Source organism: Glycine max, chromosome 5 (assembly GCF_000004515.6).
Source record: "Glycine max cultivar Williams 82 chromosome 5, Glycine_max_v4.0, whole genome shotgun sequence".
Taxonomy (NCBI): Eukaryota; Viridiplantae; Streptophyta; class Magnoliopsida; order Fabales; family Fabaceae; genus Glycine; species Glycine max.
This window is the reverse complement of record NC_038241.2, coordinates 24,540,824-24,568,559: the sequence shown is the minus strand read 5'-3', so window position 1 is coordinate 24,568,559 and position 27,736 is coordinate 24,540,824. Positions and strand designations below refer to the sequence as shown.

Genomic DNA, 27,736 nt, shown 5'->3' with positions numbered 1-27,736 from the left:
CCCGATGGCTTGTGCGACGGCGAAGCTACGTGGTTGTGACAGAGGACTCCTAGACACGACGGTGGTGTAGGCGCGACAACAAACTAGGCGCGATGGGCCTCCAACCGTGGCGGAGTACCATGATGAAGAGTGAGTGAGGTGTGAGTCAAGTCTAAGAGAGAAATTTGAGTGATTGAAATGGCGCTAGAGTTGCTTCTATTTGTTTTTGGTTAATTTACATTTCCGATGAATCCATATTCTGTTGAAAATTCCATTGGTAATTTGCGATAGAACCAAATCCATAGGTAATATTTCCTCAGTCACTACTAGAAATGAGTGTTTGTACGACAGGCATTCTACAACGGTTCTTTTGGAAACGCCATAGAAAATAAACCAATGGCATTTTTGTAATTATCTTACTAAAAAAGCCTTGTATCATACACATTCTAAGACGGTTATTGAAAACTGCCTTAGAATGTGTGTTGGTCATAAAAATTACGACGGGTTTTATTAAAACACTGTTGTTATCTCAATTGAATTTAAAAAGCCTTATATATATATATATATATATATATATATATATATATATATATATATATATATATATATGTATGTATGTATGTATGAGTCCACGCGTAGCCAGCAAAGGAACCCTAAGCAGAACCCTCCAACGATGTCTTTTCTTTGGAACGCAGCTTCACTCCTTTGCGAGTCAGCACATGGTGCATCATCTTCATGGCATTTACTCCTTTGCTATGGTTCAGATGGTGCGCAACCAGCAGAACCAGCTTCACTCCTTCGCGAGCCGCCACAAGTTTCTCGAAGACCACCTTCGAATGCAGCACGAAGGGTGGGTCTCTGATGTTCGACGTCACAAGGATCAAATTTCTCAGGTAATTGTTCTTTTTCTCTCTTTTAGGGTTTCCCTAAAATTTAAAATAAAAAGGTGGTTTTTTTGTACTTATTTTATTAATGTTTTCATTGCCACTGTTTGTGTAGATGAATGGGATGTTGACGTCTGAGGAGAAGAAACGATCGCTCGAGGCAGCAAAGGCGGATTTTGCGATGGGTTTGAAGCACACAGAGGCTGCTATGTTAAAATGGATTTTGGGTCAGTCATTTTTCTTTGATTTCTTGTAAAAAGTTTTAATTTTGTCCTAATTTTAGGGGGGGGGGGGGAATGTTTGGTTTTGGTTTTGGTTCTTGGTGTTAGATTCTTAAAAGTCTTACTTTTCTATAATGTGAGTATCATGTAAGTCTTTAATCCTTCTCAGGGTACCTATACTGTAAATACTGATAGCCACGACAAATTTGTTCTGCAAATTTCTTCCTTTTCTACACAAATATATGGAAATAGTTTTTTTTTTAAAAAATTTATACCTACAATTACTATAACTATTGTTTTGTGTATTCTGAAAATGAGATCCGTAGAGCATGTATCTGAATCTCGACATCACTAGACATTGCCCAAAAAAAAGAGTAAGAAGGGAAATGGAGATATCATGTAAGTGTAATTAAAAATCTTTTCAAGTGCCACAATGAAAAGGCACATCCTTCTAATTTTGAGGATATCAGGTGAAGCTTATTACCTTGACATATTTCTAATTGTACAGTTATATGTGATATATAAGCCCTTCACAAAATAGCTACATTCTTGAGGTCATCTTTCTTCAACTATGTCATAAGATGAACTGGCATTGAGTTTTGTTATTTGCATGGTTCATTAATTTTTTTTGCAGTATTTTTGTTTCAAATTTAACATAAACTATTATATGCTATTACGTTATGATTGTATCCGTTATTGGCATGCAGAGCTAAATATGATCCAAAAAGTGATTTATTGGATCACGAGTTCATGCTAAAAGGGAAATGGTTTCAACAGAAGGACATGGAGGTATAGTTAATAATTCTGTTGGTAAAATCATTGAATCCAGATGATTGATTTTATCTTATTTCATAGTCAATAACTAAATTTCCAGCCACATGCTACAAAAGGATTCTACTTTTGAAGCCATAACCTTTACCCTGAGAGAAATTCAGTTTCATAATTTGTTCTTTTGCTTTATCTTTGCCATATTAAAATTCTTGTGTCCTCCTTTTCATGCTCTTATCCCTGGTTTCCTTGTATATTTTTACTTTCTTGGTGTTGAATAAACATAGACTAAAGATTTCATTTGTTATGAATGGTTGCCAATTTTGTTTAAGGAATATTATATATCAGACATTTCATTTATCTTAATCATAAAGCTTGAACTTTTCATTTTGTAGAAATCCTTTCAAGACCTTTTACGGAAGCAGGAAGGAGATCGATCAGTGTGGGAATATCCATTTGTTTTTGCTGGTGTTAACATCACATTCATGCTTATTCAGATGCTGGATCTTGAAGCAGGTTATTTTACTTCTCCTTTTAGTTTTTTAGTCTCCGTATATTTCATGTATAAAAGGATGAATGGGGGATGCCTTTATGTATGGGGACATTTGTTTCCTCATTCTGGTCTGGTGATATGTCAAGTTCGTAGAGCACTACTACCAAATAACCCTTAGAATGTTATATGCTGACATAAAATTTTAGAGTTACTCTTGTATAATCCAGTTACCACTGATCATTATCTTAGTGATGGCTAGTGCCACATTGTAATTATAAGGAATTAGATTAGATGTGTCATCATAATCAAACCTGATTGCATGTTTCCTTTTCCTAATACAAAGCTGACACTGAGCTGATATGAAACTGATAGATACTAACTGGTAAGGGAATAAGGATTGAATTTTATTCAAAAAATAGAGCAGAAATTACAAATTACATAGGAAAGTGATTAGACTAGTTAATACATAGGTTTCCCCCAAGATGTTTGAGAGCCTGGTCTCTCCCTTCCTGAAAACCCACTCAAAAACTGCCTAACCCCCCCTGCTGTTACTCCAAAATTTATTCTGCAATAACTGCTTAAGGCAGTTACGTATGGTCCTAAAAACACACACACCTAATTAAAATAACAACTGGTTGAAATAACTACCATAAACAACAACTGAAACAATTCAGTCCTATTAATAAATCTTAAGTCTTGGCTCTCTTCTTATAATATTTACTTATAAGAGGCCTAACAATACTCCCCCCCCCCCCCCCCCAAAAAAAGAGTCACCTTGTCCTCAAGGTGAAAAGAAGGAAATTGGTGCATGATGGTGTCTACTGGTTCCCAAGTGGCTTCAAAGTCTAGGAGGTCAGTCCATTGAATAAGAACCTCGACAATCCATGCAGCAGTGTTACGCATAACTTTTACAGCAGTCGGTGTTACCTGCAACTCCAACTCCTCTGATAACATAGGTGGTAAAGGTTGAGGATTCGCTGAAGGGGAGAGAGCCTTCTTGAGTAAAGAAACATGGAATACCGGGTGGATCTTACTCTCTGGTGAAAGGGCTAACTCAAAAGCAACTGCCCCAATCTATTTTGTGATTTGGGAAGGACCATAAAAACATGGACTAAGCTTCTCATTTGTCTTCCTAGCCAATGACCTTAGCCTATATGGCTGTAACTTGAGATACATCCAATCGCCAACATTTAATGGTATTGAATGCCTAGATCGGTCAGCATACTTCTTCATTTGATTTTGTGCCTTGGCCAAATTTCCTTTGAGATCATGTAACATTTGGTCCCTGTCATTAGTCATCACGTTTACCTCTTCCACAGTTGATGGAATAGTGGCTCCTTTCAAAAGATGGGGTGGGTCACAACCATACAAGGCTTTGAAAGGAGTCAATTTCAGAGAGTTGTTGTAGTTGGTGTTAAACCAAAACTTAGCCCAACTTAACCACTTAGGCCATTGTTGAGGTTTAGTCCCTGTGAGGCACCGCAAATAAGTCTCCAAGCAATGATTGACCACCTCGGTTTGGCCATCTGTTTGGGGATGGTAAGCAGAGCTACATTTGAGTCTAATGCCGGCCAATTTGAACAATTCTGACCAAAAGTGGCTGAGAAAAATTTTGTCACGATCCGATACAATTGAAGAAGGGAACCCGTTCAATTTAACTATCTCTTTGATAAAAACTTTAGCAACCTCTTTTGCAGTAAAGGGATGGCTAAGTGCAAGGAAATGAGCGTATTTAGTCAATCTATCAACCACTACTAAGATGACATTTTTTCCGTGAGCCTTGGGTAGCCCTTCAATGAAGTCCATGGATATATCAGCCCAGACTTGAGTTCGTATAGGCAATGGTTGAAGAAGTCCTGCTGGAGAAAGAGCTTGATATTTATTCATTTGGCATACCTCACATGTAGCTACATGTTGCTGGATGTCTTTCCGCATTCCCTCCCAATAAACAACTTCTGAAATTCGTTTATAGGTTTAAAAGAAACCTGAATGTCCCCCCACAACTGAATTGTGAAATTCCTATAACAACAATGGAATCCGAGAAGAAACTTTGGGAAGCACTAACTGTCCTTTATAAAACAGTTTCTAGTTCTGAAATTTATAGCCCGGATGGGAATTAATATCTTGTATCAGATCATGAATGATTCCTTGGAGCTTAGGATCATGGTGAATTTCAGTTTCCCAATCTTTTATTTGCTCAAAGTGGACTTAAGACAAAGCTGAAAATGTCATCTTTCTAGAGAGAGCATCAGCCACCCCGTTTTCCTTTCCTGGTCTATATTGTATCTCAAAATCTAAACCCATGAGTTTAGAGGTCCACCTGAAATATTCTTCGCCCATTACTCGTTGTTCAGTGAGGAATTTGAGGCTCTTCTGATCAGTTAAAATTATGAAGTGCCTTCCCAACAAGTAGTGCCTCCATTTTTGGACAGCCATCACAATTGCCATTAATTCCCTCTCATATACTGACTTAGTTTGCACCCTATCAGATAAAGTTTGTCTGAGAAAAGCCACAGGTCTGCCCTCCTGCATTAGAACTGCTCCTAGCCCTTTGTTGGATGCATCAGTTTCTATAGTAAATGTTTTGGAAAAATCAAGGACTGTCAGAATAGGCAATTCAGCCACCAATTGCTTTAAGTTTTCCAAGGCAGCTTGTGCTTCCTCATTCCACTGAAACTTATTTTTCTTCAACAATTGAGTCAAAGGTCGGGCTATCTTACCATAGTCCTTAACAAACCTTCTATAGTAACCCATCAACCCCAAAAATCCCCTCAGAGCCTTAACATCCTTGGGTATAGGCCAGTCCAACATAGCATCAATTTTTCGGGGGTCTGTTGCCACGCCTTCTGCAGAAATGATATGACCCAAATATTCCAATTGAGTTTGGCTAAAAGTACATTTTTTTTCTTATTAGCAAACAACTAGTTCTCCTTCAACAATGCCAAAACAGCCCGTAAATGCTCCTTATGGTCATCCTCACCTTTGCTGTAAACCAAAATATTGTCAAAGAAAACAAGGACAAATTTCCTCAAATATGGCTTTAGCACCTCGTTCATAAGAGATTGAAAGGTGGAAGGTGCATTGGTGAGTCCAAATGGCATGACAACAAACTCATAATGCCCTTCATGAGTCCGGAAAGTTGTTTTATGAATGTCCTCCTCACGCATCCTAATCTGATGGTAACCGAATCGTAAATCCAACTTTGAAAAACCACCACTCCTCCCAATTCATCAAGCAGTGCATCTATAATAGGAATAGGAAACTTATCTGGTATAGTAATCTTGTTAAGAGCCCTATAATCTACACAAAAATGTCATCCACCATCTTTTTTCTTCACCAAAATTATAGGACTAGAATAAGGACTAACACGAGTTCTGATTATACCAGAGTTAAGCATATCATCTACTAACCTTTAAATTTCATTTTGCTGGTAATGTGGGTACCTATACGGTATGATGTTGGGAATATTAGACCCTTCTTTCAACCGAATCTCATGATCTTGCCTTCTAGGGGGTGGTAATCCTTTCGGCTCTTGAAAGACTGATTCATACTCTTCCAAAATCGACTCTGTCCAAGCAGGATAAATTGCTGACTCTCTACCTTCCCCTTGCAAGTGACAGTACTTCACCAGGAATCCTTGATCTTGATCACTTAGAGTCTTTAGGATAGATTTTAAAGAGGCTACAGCCCTAGTTAAAGCTGAGTCTCCCTTCAATGTGTGGTATCCGTTTGCAACTGGAATTTTAAGAGTTAATTCATGAAAATTTGCTCTTACTTCTCCCAAACTAGCCAACCATTCCATTCCCAACACCACTCCTCCAAGATCAAAGACATCAAAATCTTGTTGAATTTTTAGACCCTGCATCTCCATGTCAATTCGGAACATATCCCTTCACAATCTAGCTTTCTCCTGTCACCCACCTCCACAATATAGATGGAGGTGGCATTCATATCTAACTCCTATTGTTTCACAAACGTGGCTGAAATAAAATTATGAGATGCTTCACAATCAATAAGTACCATGACTTGTTCCTTCCCAATCTTACCCCACAACTTAATTGTTTTCTTTGATGAAAGGCCAGCAATACTGCACATAGATAACTGGAGGTCTTTTGGCTCCCCCTCTTCCTCAATTGCATTAGTATCCCCTGTTGTACCCACTTCGTCATCCTCTTCGATCAACACTAAAACTTGTAACTGTTTGTTGGCACAGACATGGCCTGGACCAAACTTTTCATCACACCGAAAACACAATCCCTTCCTAGACCTCTCTTGTAACTTCACATCTGTTAACTTTCTTGTGCATAATCCATTAAATCAGACAAACTTTGTGTTGGATGGAGCTTTAACTCTGCCCTAATTATTTCCTTTAGTCCTTTCAAAAAAATCCCTCTCAAGCACGTTGGTTTTGCACTCTTTAACGGACCAGCATAGAGTTCAAACTTCTCTCTGTATTTTGTTGGATCAAGTGGCCTCGGAATAATTAAGAAGGGGCGGTTGAATTAATTATTAATGTACCTTGACTAATTAAAAATCTATCCTTCTTAATGTTACTAGATTCAATTAGGCTTTTACTATAATGTTAAGAAAGTAAAGAACAGAATTAGAAACTTAACCAAAAGTAAAAGCGATAATTAAAGTGAACAGTGGAAATTAAAGAGTGTAGGGAAGAAGAAGACAAACACAAGAGTTTTACACTGGTTCGGCAACAACCCGTGCCTACATCCAGTCCCCAAGCGACTTGCGGTCCTTGAGATTTCTTTTCAACCTTGTAAAAACTTTTACAAGCAAAGATCCACAAGGGATGTATCCTCCCTTGTTCTCTTTGAATAGCCTAGTGGATGTACCCTCCACTAGAACTGATCCACAAGAGACGTACCCTTTCTTGTTCTCAGTTACAACAACCCAAGTAGATGTACCCTCTACTTATACCACAAAGGATATACCCTCCAATGTGTTAAGACAAAGTTCTCAAGTGGTTAGTCCTTCGAAACTTTGTGAAGGGGGAAACAAAAGAATTTTCAGGTGGTTAGTCCTTTGAAATCTTTTGTTTATGGGAAAGGGAAGAATCAAAAGAATTCTCAGACTGTGTCGTTTTGAATTCTTTGACAAGGGAGAAGGGAGACACAAAAGAATTCAGGCGGTTAGTCCTTTGTTCTTTTGGAAAAGGGAGAAGAGAGACACAAAAAGAATTCAGGCAGTTAGTCCTTGGCGAATTCTTTTTGGCAAAAGGAGAAGGGAATGAAAAATATGAATAGCACACTTTTGTTTTCAAGGTTTGGAAAACCAGAAAACTTTAGAAAGCTTTTTGCAAAGGAAGAAGAAGAAGAAGAAGAAGAAATTCAAAGAGATTCAAAGTTTGTAAAAGAATATGTGGAAAAGTTGTTTGTAAAGGTTGTAAGTATTGTAAGTTCTCTTTTTAATGTAAATCAAGGTATTTCTTTTATTGACTCTTCAAGTCTGGTCAAGAAAACCATTGGAAGAATTATAACCTTTAGAAAAACCTGAAAATCATTGGAAGAGTTACATCTTTTGATTTTTGTTCAAAATTTGTCACTGGTAATCGATTACCAAATCTTTGTAATCGATTACACAAAACTTTTTATGAAAGGATGTGACTCTTCACAGTTGAATTTGAATTCCAATGTTCAGATGCACTAGTAATCGATTACCAATATCTTGTAATCAATTACACCATTTTGAAATCAATTGGAACATTGTAAATTCAGCTAAAAGCTTTTGAAATCAAACTTTGCCACTGGTAATCGATTACAGGAAACTGGTAATCGATTACCAGAGAGTAAAAACTCTGGTAACTTAGAAAATTTTGAGAAAAACTGTTTTGAAAAACAAAACTGTGCTATGTTGTTTTTTTAAAAAAATCTTTTCAATACTTCCCTTGTGAAGTCTTCTTGATTTCTTCTCTTGAAACTTGAATTCATCTTTTCTTGAATCTTGAAATCAAACTTCTCTTGATTCTTGAATTTGTTCTTGATTTAATCTTGAAATCATTCTTTGGGCTTTTTCTCAACATCTTTGTCACTATCAAAACTTCTTGAATCAACTTGATTCATCATCATGAAGCTTGCTTCTACATATTCTTCCACTGAGCCTATTTGTTTGAGACTCAGCAACAATTCAAAAGGACTGTCAACCATGGTAGGTTGGAAACGCCTAATAACCGCTGTCCAAAAATCCTCCCAATTTGGATGGTGTGCAGAAAACTCCCACCATTGATACCGAGTTAGCGCTTTCCCTTCCATTGCTACCATAACCGCCTGCAACTTTTCCTCTCCATACATCCCCTTCAAATCAAAATACCTCTCTACTCTGGTTGTCCAGCCATACGCATCTCTAACTTCCTCCATCTATCCACTTTGTGTCGTCCTCCATTGTGACTTCCGTGTGTTTCACCTTGAGGAATTGTGTCGCTGTGTTCGCTGCTCTCTTCTTCCTGTCTTGCACGAATTTCTTGCACTGCGGCCTGCACTTCCCTTAACTGTTCAACGCTCTTCTCTATTGTTTCACGCATCGCCAGCAAGCCTTCAAACCCCCTCTCCAATGCCTCCATTCTAGCCTTCATGCTGCGTGTTGACACCATGAATTTGTCTCCAGGAACTTGTTGCTTTGATACCAGTTGATAGATACCAACTGGTAAGGGAATAAGGACTGAATTTTATTCAAAGAAATAGAACAGAAATTACAAATTACACAGGAAACTGAGTAGACTAGTTAATACATAGGTTTCCCCCAAGATGTTCGAGATCCTGGTTTCTCCCTTCCTGAAAACCCACTCAAAAACTGCCTAACCTCCCCTGTTGTTACTCCAGAATTTATTTTGCAATAACTGCTTAAGACAGTTACGTATGGTCCTAAAAATACACACACCTAATTAAAATAACAACTGCTTGAAATAACTACCATAAATAACAACTAAAACAATTCAGTCCTATTAATGAATCTTAAGTCTTGGCTCTCCTCTTATAATATTTACTTATAAGAGGCCTAAGAGAAACTTGTTCCTCAGTTTTTGAATTTACTCGACTCATGTGTAGAGGAGAACTTTGCTGTTCGTATAATTGTTCTTCTAGGTCAACTTGGGAGGTAAATTGATCACTGCTTCTTTGATATTGCTAGTATCATGACCAATCATTCATGCATAATGATATATGCATATGTTTGTAACTTTGTATCAATAGAGGATATATGTATAGGCTTATCTAGATTAAAAATCACTTACAACTAAGAATAGATATATTCTGACTAGGCTAACATAATAAGTGAAACAATAAAACATTTTGAAATAATTTAAATTCATTGGAAAACAAAGTTTTAATCATCTTTTTTTCCATTATCTGCTTTATCAAACAATTTATGATATCTCTTAAGTTTTTTTCCTTCTCTTTCTTTTTGTCCACTTTCTTTCTTAAATCAAACACACTGTAAAAGAATAAAGTATGTATCACTTAAATTAACCACATATTTGTAGGATATTTTATTTAAAATAATAAATTCTGAAGGTGTCAATTTTATTATAATTTTGGCGAGGAATTGTGAACATGTCTATTCTGGATTTAATCAACCAATATCTAGGCCCCAATCTTGCTTTAATAATTGGGATGTTGTTGGATCAACTAAGTTGCTACTTAAACCAAAGAGATAACACAAACTTGAGAGTGTAGTGGTGATAGTGACTCAGATGTCGGAAAAAATAAGTAGGACGGGACGGTGGTACTTTTGGAAGAAGAAGAAAAATGGGGAACATAAGATAGGAGACTCTAGGATAGGCCACTATTTAACTAGTTTCAGGTTAAGTCCCTAAAGGGAAAATAATTAAACAATCAACCCCACGGGTTAATAGGCTCTTATAAAATGATCAAAACTGCATCAAATTAACGAGTTTTTTTTTTAATCACGTGTATTTTTTTATGAAAGAGAATTTTGTTTAAAATTAGACGAGTTTTGGACGCTTCTGTTTAATTTCTTGGTACTGGGAAAAAGATACATTTTATATATACCTCTGTACATTAAAAAAACATAAAATAAATTAGAGACACGAAATCTTTCAATTAATTTCTAAAATATTAGCTAGAATTGGATATTTATTCTAATATTAAAAAAATGTCGACCACCTCACATACTAAACATGGTGTTATCATATTTAGGAAAATGAATCCTATAACATCTTTAAAGTACTTCATAAGCCTTACCTCAATTCTTCAAATTAATTAATGCGTGCGCAGTTCCGTAACTTGGTTACTTTAATTTGAAGATACTCACCAATAATCCAAATTCAAACCTATCCGAAATATGTAATTAATGAATATTGTCACGCTAAAGAGTAGTTTTGATCATTTAGGATCCTAATTATAAGTCCTTTTTTTCTTCTTTAAGAAAAAAAAATTGAGAGATTTCATAAGTTATTTAATCTATTTGTCGCCTGAAAATTAGGATATCCACTATCTCTAATCATGAGTATTATTGTCTTCATGACTATATCTGCAATACTTTTATGCAATACATCCAAAGAGATTTCAGATCTTGAGGGAGAGCTGGTTTCTATAAGAAATCTTCTAAACACTCAGGCTGTTGTAGTTCATGGTTTATTGTTAAGTTGTTTTTGTTATGCCTTTGAATCGTTATAACACGCTTTGTTTTTAGTACTAAGATACAAGCATCAATAGAAACATAGTAGTAGTATCTTTGTTTAATTATAAGGTTTGTCATTTCCTTCATATATTGTACAGGAGATTTTTGCAAAGTTTACCCAAGTACAAAAAATATATTTTTAAAAAAATAATACATTCTAAGATGGTTGTCTTCACGATCGTCTTATAATGTTCGCACATTCTAAGACAATCGTTAAAAACCGTCATCATAGACGCGTTCTTTTTTATGATGTCTGATACGACGACGGTCAATAACCGACGTCGTATGTAACAAATAACCCATGTAGAACAACATTTTTGCAGTAGTGAGTAATAAAGATTTTTTGACGGAATATTTGTCTCCTGGTAAATTGCGTCGGTGAGGTCAACATTTCCAACGAATAATAATCCATCACAAAAATTATGCCTGTAGCTAATACTTTTCCAACGAAAATTATTCCATGAGAAAAATTCCATCAAAAATCACGATTTTTCTTATAGTGTTGGATCTTACTTATGGAATATTCTTAGTACTTGAAACTTGGAGTGTTACAAATAAGATAACATTTTTTTGTTATTTGTTTGGTTTTATTCTAACTTAATAACAACATTAGCCAATTAAATCAATGTGTATTTGGTTTCATGTTAGAAAACTGACTCCCAACTCAAAATTAACTTTAGATAAGTTTTTACATGTTTAATTTTCCATGAGAAAAGTCTAGAATTAATTTTAAGTTAAAACAACTTTAAATAACTTGTATGTTAAATTAAAAAAATTTAAACAAAATTTTACTCAACTTACTTTTATAATGAAACATCTAAAAATAAATCACATTACTTCAAAATAAATTTTGCTATCACTCATTTAAACCTGCACTCAATTAAACCGTGACATATAGTCTTTTTGTTTGGAGTTCAGATTCGAATTTTAAAACATTGATACATCTTCATGCACGTGCATCACTCTGCTTTGAAGTGTTTTTCAATCTTTCCTAAAAGAGTGGAATTAAGGTAATCTTGGGGACCATGAGCCGGTACCCCGGGTATTATTAAGCCTATAGTCCGGAAAGCAAAGAGAAACCATCCTTCTCTGTAGTAAGGTCCGCTTTGGCGGGCAATAATGAAGCTCCATATTATTTCTAAAATTGCATTGTATGGCATGGGTATCACACACCAGAGTGAGAAGTAGTTCTTATTCCATTGTTCTTCAAGAACCTGCATAAAATAAAATATAAAAGAATATTCCCAATACCTATAAATTAAATATTAGGTTTTTATGCAATCAGTTTTTTATCTGGAAACAAAAATTATAAATTAAAGTTATTCAAATATTTTGTGTTATGAAATTCTTTTAATTGTTTAAGAAAACGGGTGATTAAGTTAGTGAAATATAGAAAAGAAAAACAACGTAAAAGAAAAAAGCTTTTTAATAAAAATGGAATATAGTTGCAATTAATCACACAGCTGCACATGCACACAGTCGCACATTGCTTAACACCTGAGACTTTATTTTAAGTTTTAGCTATGGTCGTGTTTAGAGTTTTGTAACTTTAAAAAGGAAATCATGTTTGCAATTAAGTATAAAATTATGAAGATAGTTTATGTATTTAGTATTATTCCAGTAAAATATCCATGATCTCCTTGTCGAATAATTATGATTAAATAAAATACATATTTACCATCTAATGACTATATATAGATGCACACAATATAGTTTTTCTAAGGTAACTTTAACCGAACACACAAGGATAGTATTTATATTAAAAGTCAATGTTCATTTAGGAATTGGGTCAAGCAAATCATCATAGAATTCTTTTTGATAAATAATCTTTTTATCCCTAAAAATGTTAAATATGGTCATATAGTATGGACCCCTGTTGTAAAAACCCTAAAACTAAGAAAATTGCAAATAAATCTTTAAACTTGTATGTTGTTTGATCTAGATTTTAAATTAACTACTCATTATCATGTTAAAACCCTCCATATATGTTAGTTTTATAGCTTAAGTCACACATTGTGTACACGTACAACTTTAGACTAACACATGATAGCCATATTACAATTCTAAAGACTCGTATGTTTTTAATTTTTTAGTTTAAGGAACTAAGATGATTAGTGTCAAACACTTCTAGGAATTAAAAAGATAATTTGCCCTATTCTTTTATAATTTATTGGGAAACTACTTTCTTTTGTTTCGAATGAAACATTACTACTATTATATTTTGTATTATACTAATTAATCATGATATTCATCTTATTTTTCAATTAACTATGGTTATATATATATATCATCATACGGCTTACCTCAAATTCATAGTGTCTATTAAAGAAAAGACATGTCCCAAAGTGCTTGAACATCATTTCCTTGTCATCATAGGGCAACCTCGGAACAAGGTCATTACAATAAACAAACCTACAATACCTGACATGATGTCCCTTAAATTTTTGTCTCAAATAATTTGTATATGCTTCATCCCCAAGTCTTGGTTGCCCAAAGGTGTAGATCCCTTCCAACCTCTCCAACAACAATGTCTCATTGTGCAAACACAATATCGTCCCAAAGAGGATTCCAAGTGCTCCTCCCATACTATGCCCTGTCACTATAAACTTTGCTTTGTTATTTTCACTCAAATCTTTCCTTAGAATGTCCCTAATAACGTATATAGTAGGCTAAGGGGGGAAGATTCTCATCACGTTCAATTTCCTTTGGCCATCCAACATTCTTCTGGAGCCCTAAGGCTTTCATAAAGCCACCATGCATTCTTCCAACGCCAGGAATACCATACCATGATATGTCAAGATCGGTGCACCATGCATCAGCTTCAAAGGGTTCTGTTCCTCTGAAGGCTACAACATATGTATGGCGATCCTCATGCTTATACAAGGCAATCAAGACTTGAGTTGTTGTCTTTTCTTGATACTCTGATTAAGAAAGTCAAATTTCAGTGTATACGAATATAATCTTTATTATTAATTAAGGTTAAGTTATTGCCTTCAATTTGGTCTCTTAAATTTCAAAATTGTGTTAACAATGTCCTTTTCATCTAATTGACCGCAACATCGTTGAAGAAAATGCAAAGCATTCCAATGGCATTTGTCCAATTTGCTAAGGTCGTTAAGGTCTATTAGATGGAAAAGGTAAAATGGAGGCGATTTTAAAAATTAAGAGAACAAATTATATTTTTTATTAATAAAGGAATTAAATTGAACCAATTAAATAAAAAGATGGATAAAAAATAATTTAACCTTAAATTAATTACGAGACTTATTATATAAGAAATAAGATGATCCACACAATTTAAAAAGTCAACATCAATTGCAGTTAATTATTTAATAATAATAATTAGTATAAAAAAAACATGCTAGGTGTCTTTTTTTTTAAGTGCTAGTGTTCCTTTAACCTAAGGGTAATTTGTTCATATTTAAAAGCATTTAATTTGCAAGTCTATCCATTAGGATTAGACTATGGTAAGAGATTATTATATAGTATACATGAGATTATACGTTCAAACCTAATGTGATCATTCTAAATGCCAAAATTGTAAGTTTAGGAATATATATATATATATATATATATATATATATATATATATATATATATATATATGGAACCACATAAAGGTAAAGATACCGGAGGAGGATGAATTAAATATGTCTCATCTTTTACGTTCTTTCTCCCATATATCCTTCAGATCTAACTCATCTTCATCTTCATCCTTAATGAATTCCCCCAAAAAAAACCAATTTGCTCAACGAGCAAAAAAATCAAACCCACAAAGTCGCCCCCAAACACAATCTCTTTGATGAGGAGGTCCAATTCAAAGATATAAACCAAAACATGGATGACTGAAATATCCCAAAAATCCCTCAGGATACACTATATATTCCTGAGACAATTAAAGACAAATATAATTTTGATTACATAATTAAAAATGTAGAAAATAATATTCCTCTATGACAAGATATAGGGAAAGAATTTCATTTACTTTCAAAAAATTCAATTTATGAACATAGTCGTAAATATAAATATCTACACATAAGATGTGTACAAGTAGTCATCAAGCCCTTAATTGATATGGGCATAGATGCAGCGGTATTAATGTGCCTTAGAGACATTGGGCATAACAAATTTGAAGATTCCTTGATAGGAACAGTAGAAACAAGCCTAAGACAAGGTCTGATATACTTCAATTGTTACCCAAACAAAACAGTGAGTCTGATGGACAAAAACATTCTTGACTCTTTGTTCTTAAATATCCACTTTCATGGCCTTGACATAAAAGAAGGATCAATTCTGGTGGCCTTAATCTATAGGATTTAGTACAAAGTCATTAACACTTGTGCGTCAAGAGTCCTATTAAAACTACAAAAAAAAGACAACTTTGTTTATCACTGATATGACAAAGGCCAATGTTTCTCTCCCAAGAACAATAAAATGGGATGAGGTAACTCTTCCTGAAAAATGGATCATGGACAAGGCCACATCGTCTGTTCCCCGACCCACTCCAACTATAGAACAAATTAAACAAGACAACTCTGGTAAGGTAGAAATAACCTTTAACAGGAGAAATTCTTTCTCATCAAGGATAGAAGCCTCTAGGTCTGAATATGAATCGGCAAGAAGGTCTTTCTCGGTGAGAACCCGTTCAATCCCAGTAGGATTAACCAGATCTAAGTCACACAACCAGTTCCCTACTGTAAACCTCCAAGGTTTAGATACCACTTCTAGTATACCTAGAACAACATACAACCAAGAACAAGAGGACGACCAAAAGTCGATCCAATCTCCAACTTACTCCTCTATGCATGAACCTTATGATGTTATCTGAAAAATTTAGCATTGATAAGGAAACCCTTAGAAAAGACTTTTATTTTCCGGAGAATCAGCCTCAAAGGAGATGGTTTTTTCAACATTTTAAGGGTTCAAACAGATAACAAATCCAAGAAAAGTTTTATGAATTTTTCAAAAGAGTCAAAATTAACATCCTTTTCTTTGATTGGTTTCATGCTTATACCATTAAAGAGGATATAGATTACCCGTGGAAACAAGATATCATAGGTAATCCAACAACAAATGTAATTACCAATTGGCAGATCAAGGATGGTGAGTGAATCCAATCGGAATTACCTCTCACAACACAATATCAACTGCCAAAGATCAAAGACAGTAATGATAAACCTGTCATGGCCAGTCCCTTTAGGACAAAAGATATCAACGAAGAAGTAACTTCCAAAGATATCAAAAAGCCTAATGGAACAGACAAATTATACCAACAAATATTTGCAAGTTTTAGGAGAGTCTATCATAACAAAGAAAATTTCCAAACAAAAATCTCCTGAAGAATCTCAATCAAACATCCCCATAGAAAAACCCTTATTCATACCTTTCAAAATTAGCGACAAAGCTAAACAGAAGATTAGGGAACTAAGAAAGAACAAGTCTCTTATAGAAGGAGTGGGTGAAAACAATAGTGAATTATTGAACAAGCTTGATAGTTTACTTATAGTCATCCCCGAAACTCCCCAACCTTCGGAAGGAACATCGAGAATGGTGACAAGAAGTACCTCCAAATTAATTAATGTTATTAATGAAAATAGTGACCAAAACTCAAAAAACGCTGTAGAAGCAAAGCTTCATGATGAATCAAGAATGATTCAAAGATGTCTTGATGATAACAAAGGTGATGACAAAAAGCTCAAAGGTCAATCAAAGAATGAGTTCAAGAAAGATAGAATCAAGAAAGAATGAGTTCAAGATGTTCAAGATAGAATCAAGAACACTTCAAGATTCAAGGATCAAGCATCCAAGAATCAAGATCAAGATTCAAGACTCAAGATTCAAGATTCAAGAATCAAGAGAAGACTTAATCAAGATAAGTATGAAAAGGTTTTTTCAAAAACTGAGTAGCACATGGATTTTTCTTAAAACATGTTTACCAAAGAGTTTTACTCTCTGGTAATCGATTACCAGATTGTTGTAATCGATCACCAGTAGCAAAATGAATTTGAAAAAGTTTTCAGATGAATTTACAACGTTCCAATTGATTTCAAAAAAGCTGTAATTGATTACAATGTTTTGGTAATCGATTACCAGTGTCTTTGAACGTTGAAATTCAAATTCAAATGTGAAGAGTCACATCCTTTCACATAAAAGCCTTGTGTAATCGATTACACTGATTTGGTAATCGATTACTAGTGATTGTTTCTGAATAAATCAAAAGATGTAACTCTTCAAATGGTTTTTGACTTTTTCAAATTGGTTTTAAGTTTTTCTAAAAGCCATAACTCTTCTAAATGAAGAGTCTATAAAAGCAAGGCTTTGTTTTGCATTTTATATCAATCCAATTAATCTTATACAATCCTTTACAAGCCTTGAATCTCTTTGAACTTATTCTTCTTCTTTGTGCCAAAAGCTTTCCAAAGTTTTCTGGTTTTCTAAACCTTGAAAACTTGTGCTATTCATTCTTTTTCATAACCCTTTGACAAAAAGAATTCGCCAAGGACTAACCATCTGAATTCTTTTTGTGTCTCTCTTCTCCCTTTCCCAAAAGAACAAAGGACTAACCGCCTGAATTCTTTTGTATCTCCCTTCTCCCTTGTCAAAGAATTCAAAACGGCACAGTCTGAGAATTCTTTTGATTCTTTCCTTTCCCTTATACAAAAGTTTTCAAAGAACTAACCACCTGAGAATTCTTTTGTATTCCCATTCAGCAAGTATCAAAGGTTTAACCGCCTGAGATCTTCGTCTTAACACATTAGAGGGTACATCCTTTGTGGTACAAGTAGAGGGTACATCTACTTGGGTTGTTGACTGAGAACAAGAGAGGGTACATCTCTTGTGGATCAGTCCTAGTGGAGGGTACATCCACTAGGTTCAAAGAGAAAAAGGGAGGGTACATCTCTTGTGAATCTTTCCTTGTAAAAGGATTTTTACAAGGTTGAAAGAAATCTCAAAGGCCGCAGGTCACTTGGGGACTGGATGTAGGCACGGGTTGTTGCCGAACCAGTATAAAAACTCTTGTGTGTTTGTCTCCTTCATCCTTACTCTTTTACTTTCCGCTGTGCATTTTAATTTCCGCTTTTACTTTTGGTTAAGTTTCTATTCTACTCCTTATTCTCTTAACAACATAGTAAAAGCCTTAAAAGAGTAAATTTTTAATTAGTAAAGGTTTAGGAATAATTAATTCAACCCCCCCTTCTTAATTATTCTGAGGCCACTTGATCCAACAAGTGGTATCAGAGCAGGTATCTTGTAGAAAGTCTAACAACTTCAAGATTCATGGCCTCTTCAAATCCCTTGTTTCTTGAAGGAAATTCCATTCATAGACCACCCATTTTCAATGGTGAGGGTTACCATTATTGGAAAACCCATATGCAGATATTCATTGAAGCCATAGAAATAGGACCAAACATACCCAGTATAGTAGATGTAAGCACAAGCACTACAACCCAAAAACCTAGAGATAAGTGGATAGAAGAAGATAGGAGAAGAATCCAGTATGATATCAAAGCCAAAAACATCATCACTTCAGCCCTAGGAATAGATGAGTACTTTAGAGTGTCAAATTGTACTAATGCCAAGGAGATGTGGGATACTCTCCAATTAACCCATGAAGGAACCACTAATGTAAAAAGGTCTAGAATCAATACCCTTACCCATGAATATGAATTATTTAGGATAAACCCTAATGAAAATATCCATAGTTTGCAAAAAAGATTTACACATATAGTAAACCACCTTGCCTCTCTAGGAAAAATCTTTCCTAATAAAGATTTGATTAATAAAGTTTTAAGATGTTTAAGTAGGGAATGGCAGCCCAAGGTAACTGCTATTTCTGAAAGTAAAGACCTCTCTTCCATGTCTCTTGCCACTTTATTTGGTAAATTGCAGGAACACGAGATGGAACTTCAACGACTTAATCAAAATAAATAAAATGACAAAAAAAAGAGAAGTATAGCCCTTAAAGCCTCATCATCAATGCAAGAAGAAAACGAAGAAGGAGATTCAGATGATGAAGAAGATTTTTCTTTCTTTGTTAAGAAATTTCAGAAATTCATCAAGAAAAGAAGAATTGACAGGCGTCAGAACTTCAATAATGGAAGAAAATCACAAGATGATTCTCAAGTTCATAGGTGTTACAAATGCAACCAAATTGGTCACATCAAGGCCAATTGTCCTTCAAATGAAGAGTGGCATGAGAAAAGCGAAAAAGAAAAGGTTTGATGAAAGAAGAACTAAGAAAGCCTACATTGCATGGGATGACAATGATTCATCCGATGGTTCAGAAAAGGAGATAAATCTTTTAACCAAGGATTATGAAAGTGATGAGAACATCTCTCAAGAATGAAAAACAAGGAGAAAAAGTATGATCCTCATCTTTGAAGATCTAGACACTTCAATCTTGAAGAAGGTAATATCAAAACCATTCTCTTATTAAAATTTCCCTTAAGTTGAAATTTTTATTCAAACAATTTGATTATGATGACTAACAATTTTTCATTTGTTTGTTTTGATTGTTTGAAATTATGAGTATGTGTTCTTGATTGATTTCATCTTATTTGCATGAAATATTCATTCATATATTTGAATAAAATCAATATTCTTCATACTTATGTTTGATTGTTGTGATATAATTATTTATCTACATACTTTAATGTTTTTGCATGATATGATATGTGAAATAATTGATTAAGAATTATTCATAAAGTATTTTTTCTTTAAAAAATATTTTGATAAACACTCAAAATTTCTTTTCTCCTAGAAAGCCTTTTGGTTTTTGTTTTCTGGCTAAAATAACCTCTGGTAATCGATTACCATAATAGTGTAATCGATTACAAGCAGTTATTTATGGCAATGTTGATCTCTGGTAATCGATTACCATATTTGTGTAATCGATTACAACACGTCCCTCCAACTATATATTTAGATTTCAAATTCTGAAACCTGCAACTCTTCTCTCTCTCGAAAATCCTTGCCCCCAAATTTTCTTCCAGCCATATCTCACTCAATTTTTGTCCAAATCACTCCCCACAAAGCCCAAACTTCTTCTTTTTCCACTCTCTTTCATTTGAACCGATTGAAATCTCAAAAAATCTCTTCAAATGGCAGAACCATCGAAGAAGCGAAAGGGCACTTCGAGTCGGAGTCAACGGCATTCCGGGTCACAAGAAACACCAATTCCTTCCTCCATTCCCTCTGGATCATTGTTTTCATCAGAGGAACAACGTATACGGTACACAAACCTCTTTTCCTCTCGTTCCATTATAGACCCAAAATTCATAGATATAGATTTCTTCTCAAATGAGAGTTTTGAATGCTTTCAAGCATTTGAAAACTCCAATCTTATTCCATTCATGTCTCTGAAATTACTTGTTTATTATGATCTAGTCAAAGCCTTTTATTCTAATTTAGAAATCCATGAAGGCACCCTAATGTCTGAAGTTTATGGGATTAAGATGGTCATTGACCAGTTCCTATTCTATGATTTAACCCAATTGCCAAGCGAAGGTGTACCATTTGAAGGTGCACTAATTGATGATTGGAAGTTTGATTTCTCTGTACATGATGCCCGCCAGTTGGTTTGCACCAACCAAGCGGATATGACCAGAAGGCTACTTGGTTCATTGGCTTTTGATAGCCGCATCCTCCATTACCTAATTGTTCGCATTTTGCTTTCGAGATCTTCAAACCTTGCTCAGGTTTCTAAAGAAGATCTCATTGTTATGTGGGCCTTTCATAAAGGTTTACAAATTGATTGGGCACATCTTGTTAGATATCGCATGCATAAGGCATTGCGATTGAATGCTCCATTGCCTTATCCTCATCTTGTTACCCTTTTCCTTCAACACTTCAACATCCCTCTTGATTTTGAACCCTATGTTTCAATCAAGAGATCCTTCTTTATAGGCGCTTCAGTCATAGCATCCTTTGGTTATCAAAAAGAACATGATGGCTCTTGGGTAAAGAAGGGTGCTCGACATGTTGGTGAAGAAGGACATGATGAAGAAGATTCATCTCTTCTTTCAAAGATTTTGGACAGGTTTGATGGTCTTCAAACCTTTGTTGGTGAAAGGTTTGACACTTTGGAACTACAAGTAGACATGCACTTTAATGAAATGGAGTCAAGAATCACCAAGGTTGAAGAAGATGTGTCTTACATACGTTCAAGCTTTGATCGACCACCACCGCCGCCACCATCATCTTAGTTTTCTATTATGTTATATTATTAGTACTTTGATTTCCAGCCTTGTATTTTGGCTATATTATTATGATATTTGAACAATTTACTATTTCCTTATTTGCATGGTATGTTTGAACAAATATTAAGTATGTTATTTGACTATGTGGATTTTATAGTTAATCTATTCATGATTGTTGCTTCATGGTTCTTGCTTCATGATTTGGTTGATATTTTTCCATGAATGTTGTATGGATGCTTAGTTATATGTGTATGCCTCAAATTTTTTACGCACTTTGGCTTTTTGTTGATGCCAAAGGGGGAGAGAAATAGGGATTAAATCAAGAACTAACATGAGTAATCAACTTAATTTTAAGAGAAGCATAAATTCAAAAACAAAGGGGGAGAATGGAAATTTATGTGAGTGATCGACTAGGAAAAAGTGTGTGTGTGTCTGTTTCTTGATTTCAGAAGTTGTCATCATCAAAAAGGGGGAGATTGTAGAAGAAAATATTCATGATAAATCAAGAATGATTCAAAGATGTTTTGATGATAACAAAGGTGACGACAAAAAGCTCAAAGGTCAATCAAAGAATGAGTTCAAGAAAGATAGACTCAAGAAAGAATGAGTTCAAGATGTTCAAGATAGAATCAAGAACACTTCAAGATTCAAGGATCAAGCTTCCAAGAATTGAGATCAAGATTCAAGAATCAAGAGAAGACTTAATCAAAATAAGTAGGAAATGCTTTTTTCAAAAACTGAGTAGCACATGGATTTTTCTCAAAACATGTTTACCAAAGAGTTTTTACTCTCTGGTAATCGATTACCAGATTGTTGTAATCGATTACCAGTAGCAAAATGAATTTGAAAAAGTTTTCAGATGAATTTACAACGTTCCAATTGATTTCAAAAAAGTTGTAATCGATTACAATGTTTTGGTAATCGATTACCAGTGCCTTTGAACGTTGAAATTCAAATTCAAATGTGAAGAGTCACATCCTTTCACATAAAAGCCTTGTGTAATCGATTACACTGATTTGGTAATCGATTACTAGTGATTGTTTCTGAATAAATCAAAAGATGTAACTCTTCAAATGGTTTTTGACTTTTTCAAATTGGTTTTAAGTTTTTCTAAAAGTCATAACTCTTCTAAATAAAGAGTCTATAAAAGCAAGGCTTTGTTTTGCATTTTATATCAATCCAATTAATCTTATACAATCCTTTACAAGCCTTGAATCTCTTTGAACTTCTTCTTCTTCTTTGTGCCAAAAGCTTTCCAAAGTTTTCTGGTTTTCTAAACCTTGAAAACTTGTGCTATTCATTCTTTTTCATCTCTTCTCCCTTTGCCAAAAAGAATTCGCCAAGGACTAACCGTCTGAATTCTTTTTGTGTCTCTCTTCTCCCTTTTCCAAAAGAACAAAGGACTAACTGCCTGAATTCTTTTGTGTCTCCTTTCTCCCTTGTCAAAAGAATTCAAAACGACACAGTCTAAGAATTCTTTTGAATCTTCCCTTTCCCTTATACAAAAGTTTTCAAAGGACTAACCGCCTGAGAATTCTTTTGTATCTCCATTCACAAAGTATCAAAGGTTTAACCGCTTGAGATCTTTGCCTTAACACATTGGAGGGTACATCCTTTGTGGTACAAGTAGAGGGTACGTCTACTTGGGTTGTTGACTGAGAACAAGAGAGGGTACATCTCTTGTGGATCAGTTCTAGTGGAGGGTACATCCACTAGGTTCAAAGAGAACAAGGGAGGGTACATCCCTTGTGGATCTTTGCCTGTAAAAGGATTTTTACAAGGTTGAAAGAAATCTCAAGGACCGCAGGTCGCTTGGGGACTGGATGTAGGCACGAGTTGTTGCCGAACTAGTATAAAAACTCTTGTGTGTTTGTCTCCTTCTTCCCTACTCTTTTACTTTCTACTGTGCATTTTAATTTCCGCTTTTACTTTTGGTTAAGTTTCTCTTCTACTCCTTATTCTCTTAACAACATAGTAAAATCCTTAGAAGAGTAAATTTTTAATTAGTAAAGGTTTAGGAATAATTAATTCAACCCCCCCTTCTTAATTATTCTGAGGCCACTTGATCCAACAAACACAACTGAGGTAGGATCAGTATATAAAAAACATAAATCCAATAAATTCCTAACATTGGAAAACACCCTCCAAATTATATTATCAATGACCGACTGCCCTTGTCCTTCTATTAGAAAAAAGAGGTGAAAGTAGTTTCAAAAGTTTTAGTGCAAATAACATTTACGAGGGGAATATAGATGCCCAAAAGGAGTACAATATCATGAATACACTCCAACACATGACCATGGTAGCCACAACCTACCAAACATCCCATGAGTGTTCGGAAGAAACCATTATTGATATCTTAGTAGCAGGATATTCCGGACAATTGAAAGGTTGGTGGGATAATTATCTCACTAATGATGAAAAGTAAAAAATTTACAGCGCAGTCAAAATGGATCTCAATGGAAAAGTCATTACTAATGACGACAATAAGGAGATTCCTGATGCTGTTAATACCCTCATTTTTACAATAGCTCAAATTTTATTGGAGACCCGTCACTTTGGAAAGATAGGTCTGCAGAATTATTATCCAATCTTAAGTGTAGAACTTTAGCAGATTTTAGGTGGTATAGAGATACCTTCCTAACTAGAGTCTACATCAGAGAAGATAGTCAACAACCGTTCTGGAAAGAAAAATTTCTAGCTGGTCTTCCAAGATCATTAGGAGATAAGGTTAGAGACAAAATCCGTAGCCAGTCTCTTAATGGAGACATTCCATATGAGAGTTTAAGTTACGGTCAATTAATTTCTTATGTCCAGAAAGTGGCCCTGAAAATCTGTCAAGATGACAAAATTCAAAGACAATTAGCCAAAGAGAAAGCCCAAACAAAGAAGGATTTAGGATCTTTCTGCGAACAATTTGGACTATCAGCTTGTCCAAAATAAAAGAAAAAAAAACTTTTAGGAAAGAATCCCATGAAAATAAAACTGTCCACAAAAAGAGATTTCCAAGAAGAAGATACTCCCACAAACCCTTAACTAGTAAAGAAATGGAAACTCCTAAGCCAAAATTAAAGTCCAAAATAACATGCTACAACTGTGGAAAACAAGGCCACATTAGCAAATACTGTAGGTTAAAGAAAAAATTAAGAAACCTTAACCAATAGAATCAGCCATTGAAGAGCATATTAATAATTTTCTCATAGAAACTTTGGAGGACGAAACAGAAACTTCATCCTCCATACTTTCCGATGAAAACCTCAACATAATTCAACAAGATGACCAACTATCATCTACAAATGATGATAATGAAAGGCAAATCAACACTTTAACAAGAGAACAAGATCTCTTGTTTGAGGCAATCAATTCCATACCAGATCCCCAGGAAAAGAAGGTTTTTCTGGAAAAATTAAAGAAAACCTTAGAAACCAAACCCAGACAAAAAGATTTTATTACAAATAATAAATTTGATGTTAGTCCCATATTCAAAAGATTAGAAAATACTTCAGCAAAACCAACAACAATTTAGGATCTCTAAACAGAGATTAATAATTTAAAAAGAGAAGCTAAAGAACTTCGTTAACAACAAAAAATTCATCAAATCATTCTTTCTCAGCTTGAAGAAAACAGTGATTTTGAAAATACGGAAAAGGATATAGAAAGTGAAAATGAAAATTTGGAAGACGAAATGTTTATGGGATTAATCAACAAGATTAAAATCCAAAAGTTTTACATAAACATTAAAATCATTATTAATGATTTTTTCTTAGATACGATGGCCCTATTTGACACAGGGGCTTATTCAAATTGTATTTTAGAATGATTAATTCCTACAAAATTCTTTGAAAAAACTTCAGAAAAACTGAGTACAACAAATGGATCAAAATTAAAGATTAACTATAAGTTATCTAACTCAATTATTGAAAACCAAGGCCTTAGGATTAATACAAACTTTCTTCTGGTAAAAAATCTTAAGAACGAAGTAATCCTAGGTACTCCCTTCATTAGAGCTTTGTTTCCTCTTCAAATGTCTAAAGAAGGAATAACTACAACTTATTTTGGCAGAAAGATTACATTTAATTTTTCTACTAAACCAATCTCTAGAAACATAAATCTTATAGAAAAAAAAATTAACCAAATCAACTTCTTAAAAGAAGAAGTATCTTTTAATAACATCCAAATACAATTGGAAAAATCCCAAATAAAAGAAAAAATTCAATCTTTATTACATCATATTGAATCAACTATCTGCTCTGATTTGTCATATGCATTTTGGAATATAAAAAAAACATTGTCAATCTTCCTTATGAGAAAGACTTCAGGGAAAAACAAATTCCCACAAAAGTTAGGCCAATTCAAATGAATGAAGAACTCCTCCAATATTGTCAAAAAGAAATCAAGGATTTGCTTGACAAAGGCCTAATTAGAAAGAGCAAAAGCCCATGGTCTCGTTGTTGCTTTCTATGTTAATAAATAGGCTGAGCTTGAATGGGGTACACCTCGATTAGTCATAAACTATAAACCATTAAATGAAGCCTTACAATGGATTAGGCATCCTATCCCAAATAAAAAAGATTTACTCAACAGATTAAATTCTGCAAAAATATTTTCCAAATTTGATATGAAATCTGAATTTTGGAAAATTCAGATCCAAGAATCGGATAGGTACAAAACAGCCTTCACTGTACCTTTCGAGCAATATGAGTGGAATGTAATGTCATTCGATCTGAAGAATGTCCCTTCATAATTTCAAAAAATCATGAATGACATTTTCAATCCTTATTCAAAATTCGTCATTGTCTACATAGATGATGCTCTAATCTTTTCTCAAAACATTGATCAACACTTCAAACATCTATAGACCTTCATTCATATCATCAAACAAAATGGTCTGGCAGTCTCCAAATCAAAAATCAATCTTTTTCAAACCCGAATTAGGTTCCTTGGTCACAACATATATCAAGGCACAATCATTCCAATAGACAGGTCAATAGAATTCGCCAGCAAATTCCCCAACCAAATTTTTGACAAGACCCAGTTACAACGATTTCTTAGTTGTCTAAATTATGTAGGATAATTTGTCCCATATTTAAACAACATTGTCAAACCATTGCATGATAGGCTAATCCGCCTTCCTTGTCTGACCTCCATACTCAAATAGTCAAAGATATCAAACTCAAAGTCCAATCTATAAAATGTTTGTATCTTCCTATCCCACAGGCATTCAAAATTGTTGAAACTGATGCATCCGACATAGGTTATGGTGGCATACTCAAACAAAGAATTCATAGCCAAGAACATGTCATTTCATATACATCAAAGCATTGGAATTCTGCACAACTAAAATATTCAACTGTCAAACAAGAAGTTTTAGCAATTGTTTTGTGCATTTTCAAATTTCAATCAGATTTACTAAATCAAATTTTTTTTTATCCAAGTTAATTGTAAATCAGCCAAAGATATTTTACAAAAAGATGTTAAAAACCTTGCCTCAAAACATATTTTTGCAAGATGGCAAGCAATTTTAAGTGTCTTTGATTTTGATAATATATCAAAGGCACTTAAAACTCTCTACCTGACTACCTTACCCGTGAATTCTTACAGAAAAGTGGTGATGCCTCCTAAGGCAACAGGAACCTCCCTAAGGGGAGGTCGGAGTTCCGGAAAAGGATTCAAGTTGGCTCTACTAGAGCCAACTATCAAAAAAGGTTCTTCGGCATCTTCTGGGTCACCTACCCAGACTGGGTCATCCACCCAGAAACCAAAGAAAGAAGGGTCATCGACCCATATTACTACCATCAAACCTAAGTCATCAACTTGGGATTCCCCCAAACCTACAACAACAATGTTAACGTATAAGTTAACATCTGTTTTTTGTTTATGTATATTAACATCGGTTTTTTAAAAAATCGATGTTAACTTATACGTTAACATCAGTTTATGTTAAAAACCAATGTTAACATAAAAATTAACATGTAACCGATGTTAACGTATAAGTTAACATCGGTTTTTGACTGAAATTGATGTTAATGTCGTTGGATCAAGTGGCCTCGGAATAATTAAGAAGAGGGGGTTGAATTAATTATTAAAGAACCTTTACTAATTAAAAATCTATCATTCTTAATGTTACTATATTCAATTAGGCTTTTACTATAATGTTAAGAAAGTAAAGAACAGAAATAGAAACTTAACCAAAAGTAAAAGCGATAATTAAAGTGCACAACGGAAATTAAAGAGTGTAGGGAAGAAGAAGACAAACATAAGAGTTTTATACTGGTTCGGCAACAACCCGTGCCTACATCCAGTCCCCAAGCGACCTGTGATCCTTGAGATTTCTTTTCAACCTTGTAAAAGCCTTTACAAGCAAAGATCGACAAGGGATGTACCCTCCCTTTTTCTCTTTGAACAACCAAGTGGATGTACCCTCCACTTGAACTGGTCCACAAGAGATGTATCCTCTCTTGTTCTCAGTTACAACAACCCAAGTAGATGTACCCCCTACTTATACCATAAAGGATGTACCCTCCAATGTGTTAAGACAAAGTT

At 34.5% G+C, this 27,736-nt stretch overlaps 1 protein-coding gene and 1 pseudogene across 1 annotated transcript; one reads left to right on the top strand and one right to left on the bottom strand.

Annotated features, from left to right (window-relative positions):
• The first annotated feature begins 698 nt into the window (after nt 1–698).
• Nucleotides 699–2,604, top strand: LOC106798831 (uncharacterized). Its single transcript, XM_014776006.1, has 5 exons — nt 699–872; nt 979–1,073; nt 1,792–1,873; nt 2,248–2,368; nt 2,573–2,604. Exons 1-5 carry the CDS (start codon nt 699–701, stop codon nt 2,602–2,604), a joined length of 504 nt encoding a protein of 167 aa, XP_014631492.1.
• Nucleotides 2,605–11,953: 9,349 nt separating this feature from the next.
• On the bottom strand, nt 11,954–26,989 carry LOC100805798 (triacylglycerol lipase OBL1-like; annotated as a pseudogene).
• Between the last annotated feature and the right edge of the window lie 747 nt (nt 26,990–27,736).

Coding starts and splice junctions, on each gene's coding strand:
- LOC106798831 (XM_014776006.1), top strand. CDS start 699: ATGGTGCATCATCTTCATGGCATTTACTCCTTTGCTATGGTTCAGATG. Junction 873..978: donor ACAAGGATCAAATTTCTCAG/GTAATTGTTCTT, acceptor CTGTTTGTGTAG/ATGAATGGGATGTTGACGTC. Junction 1,074..1,791: donor AAGCACACAGAGGCTGCTAT/GTTAAAATGGAT, acceptor ATTGGCATGCAG/AGCTAAATATGATCCAAAAA.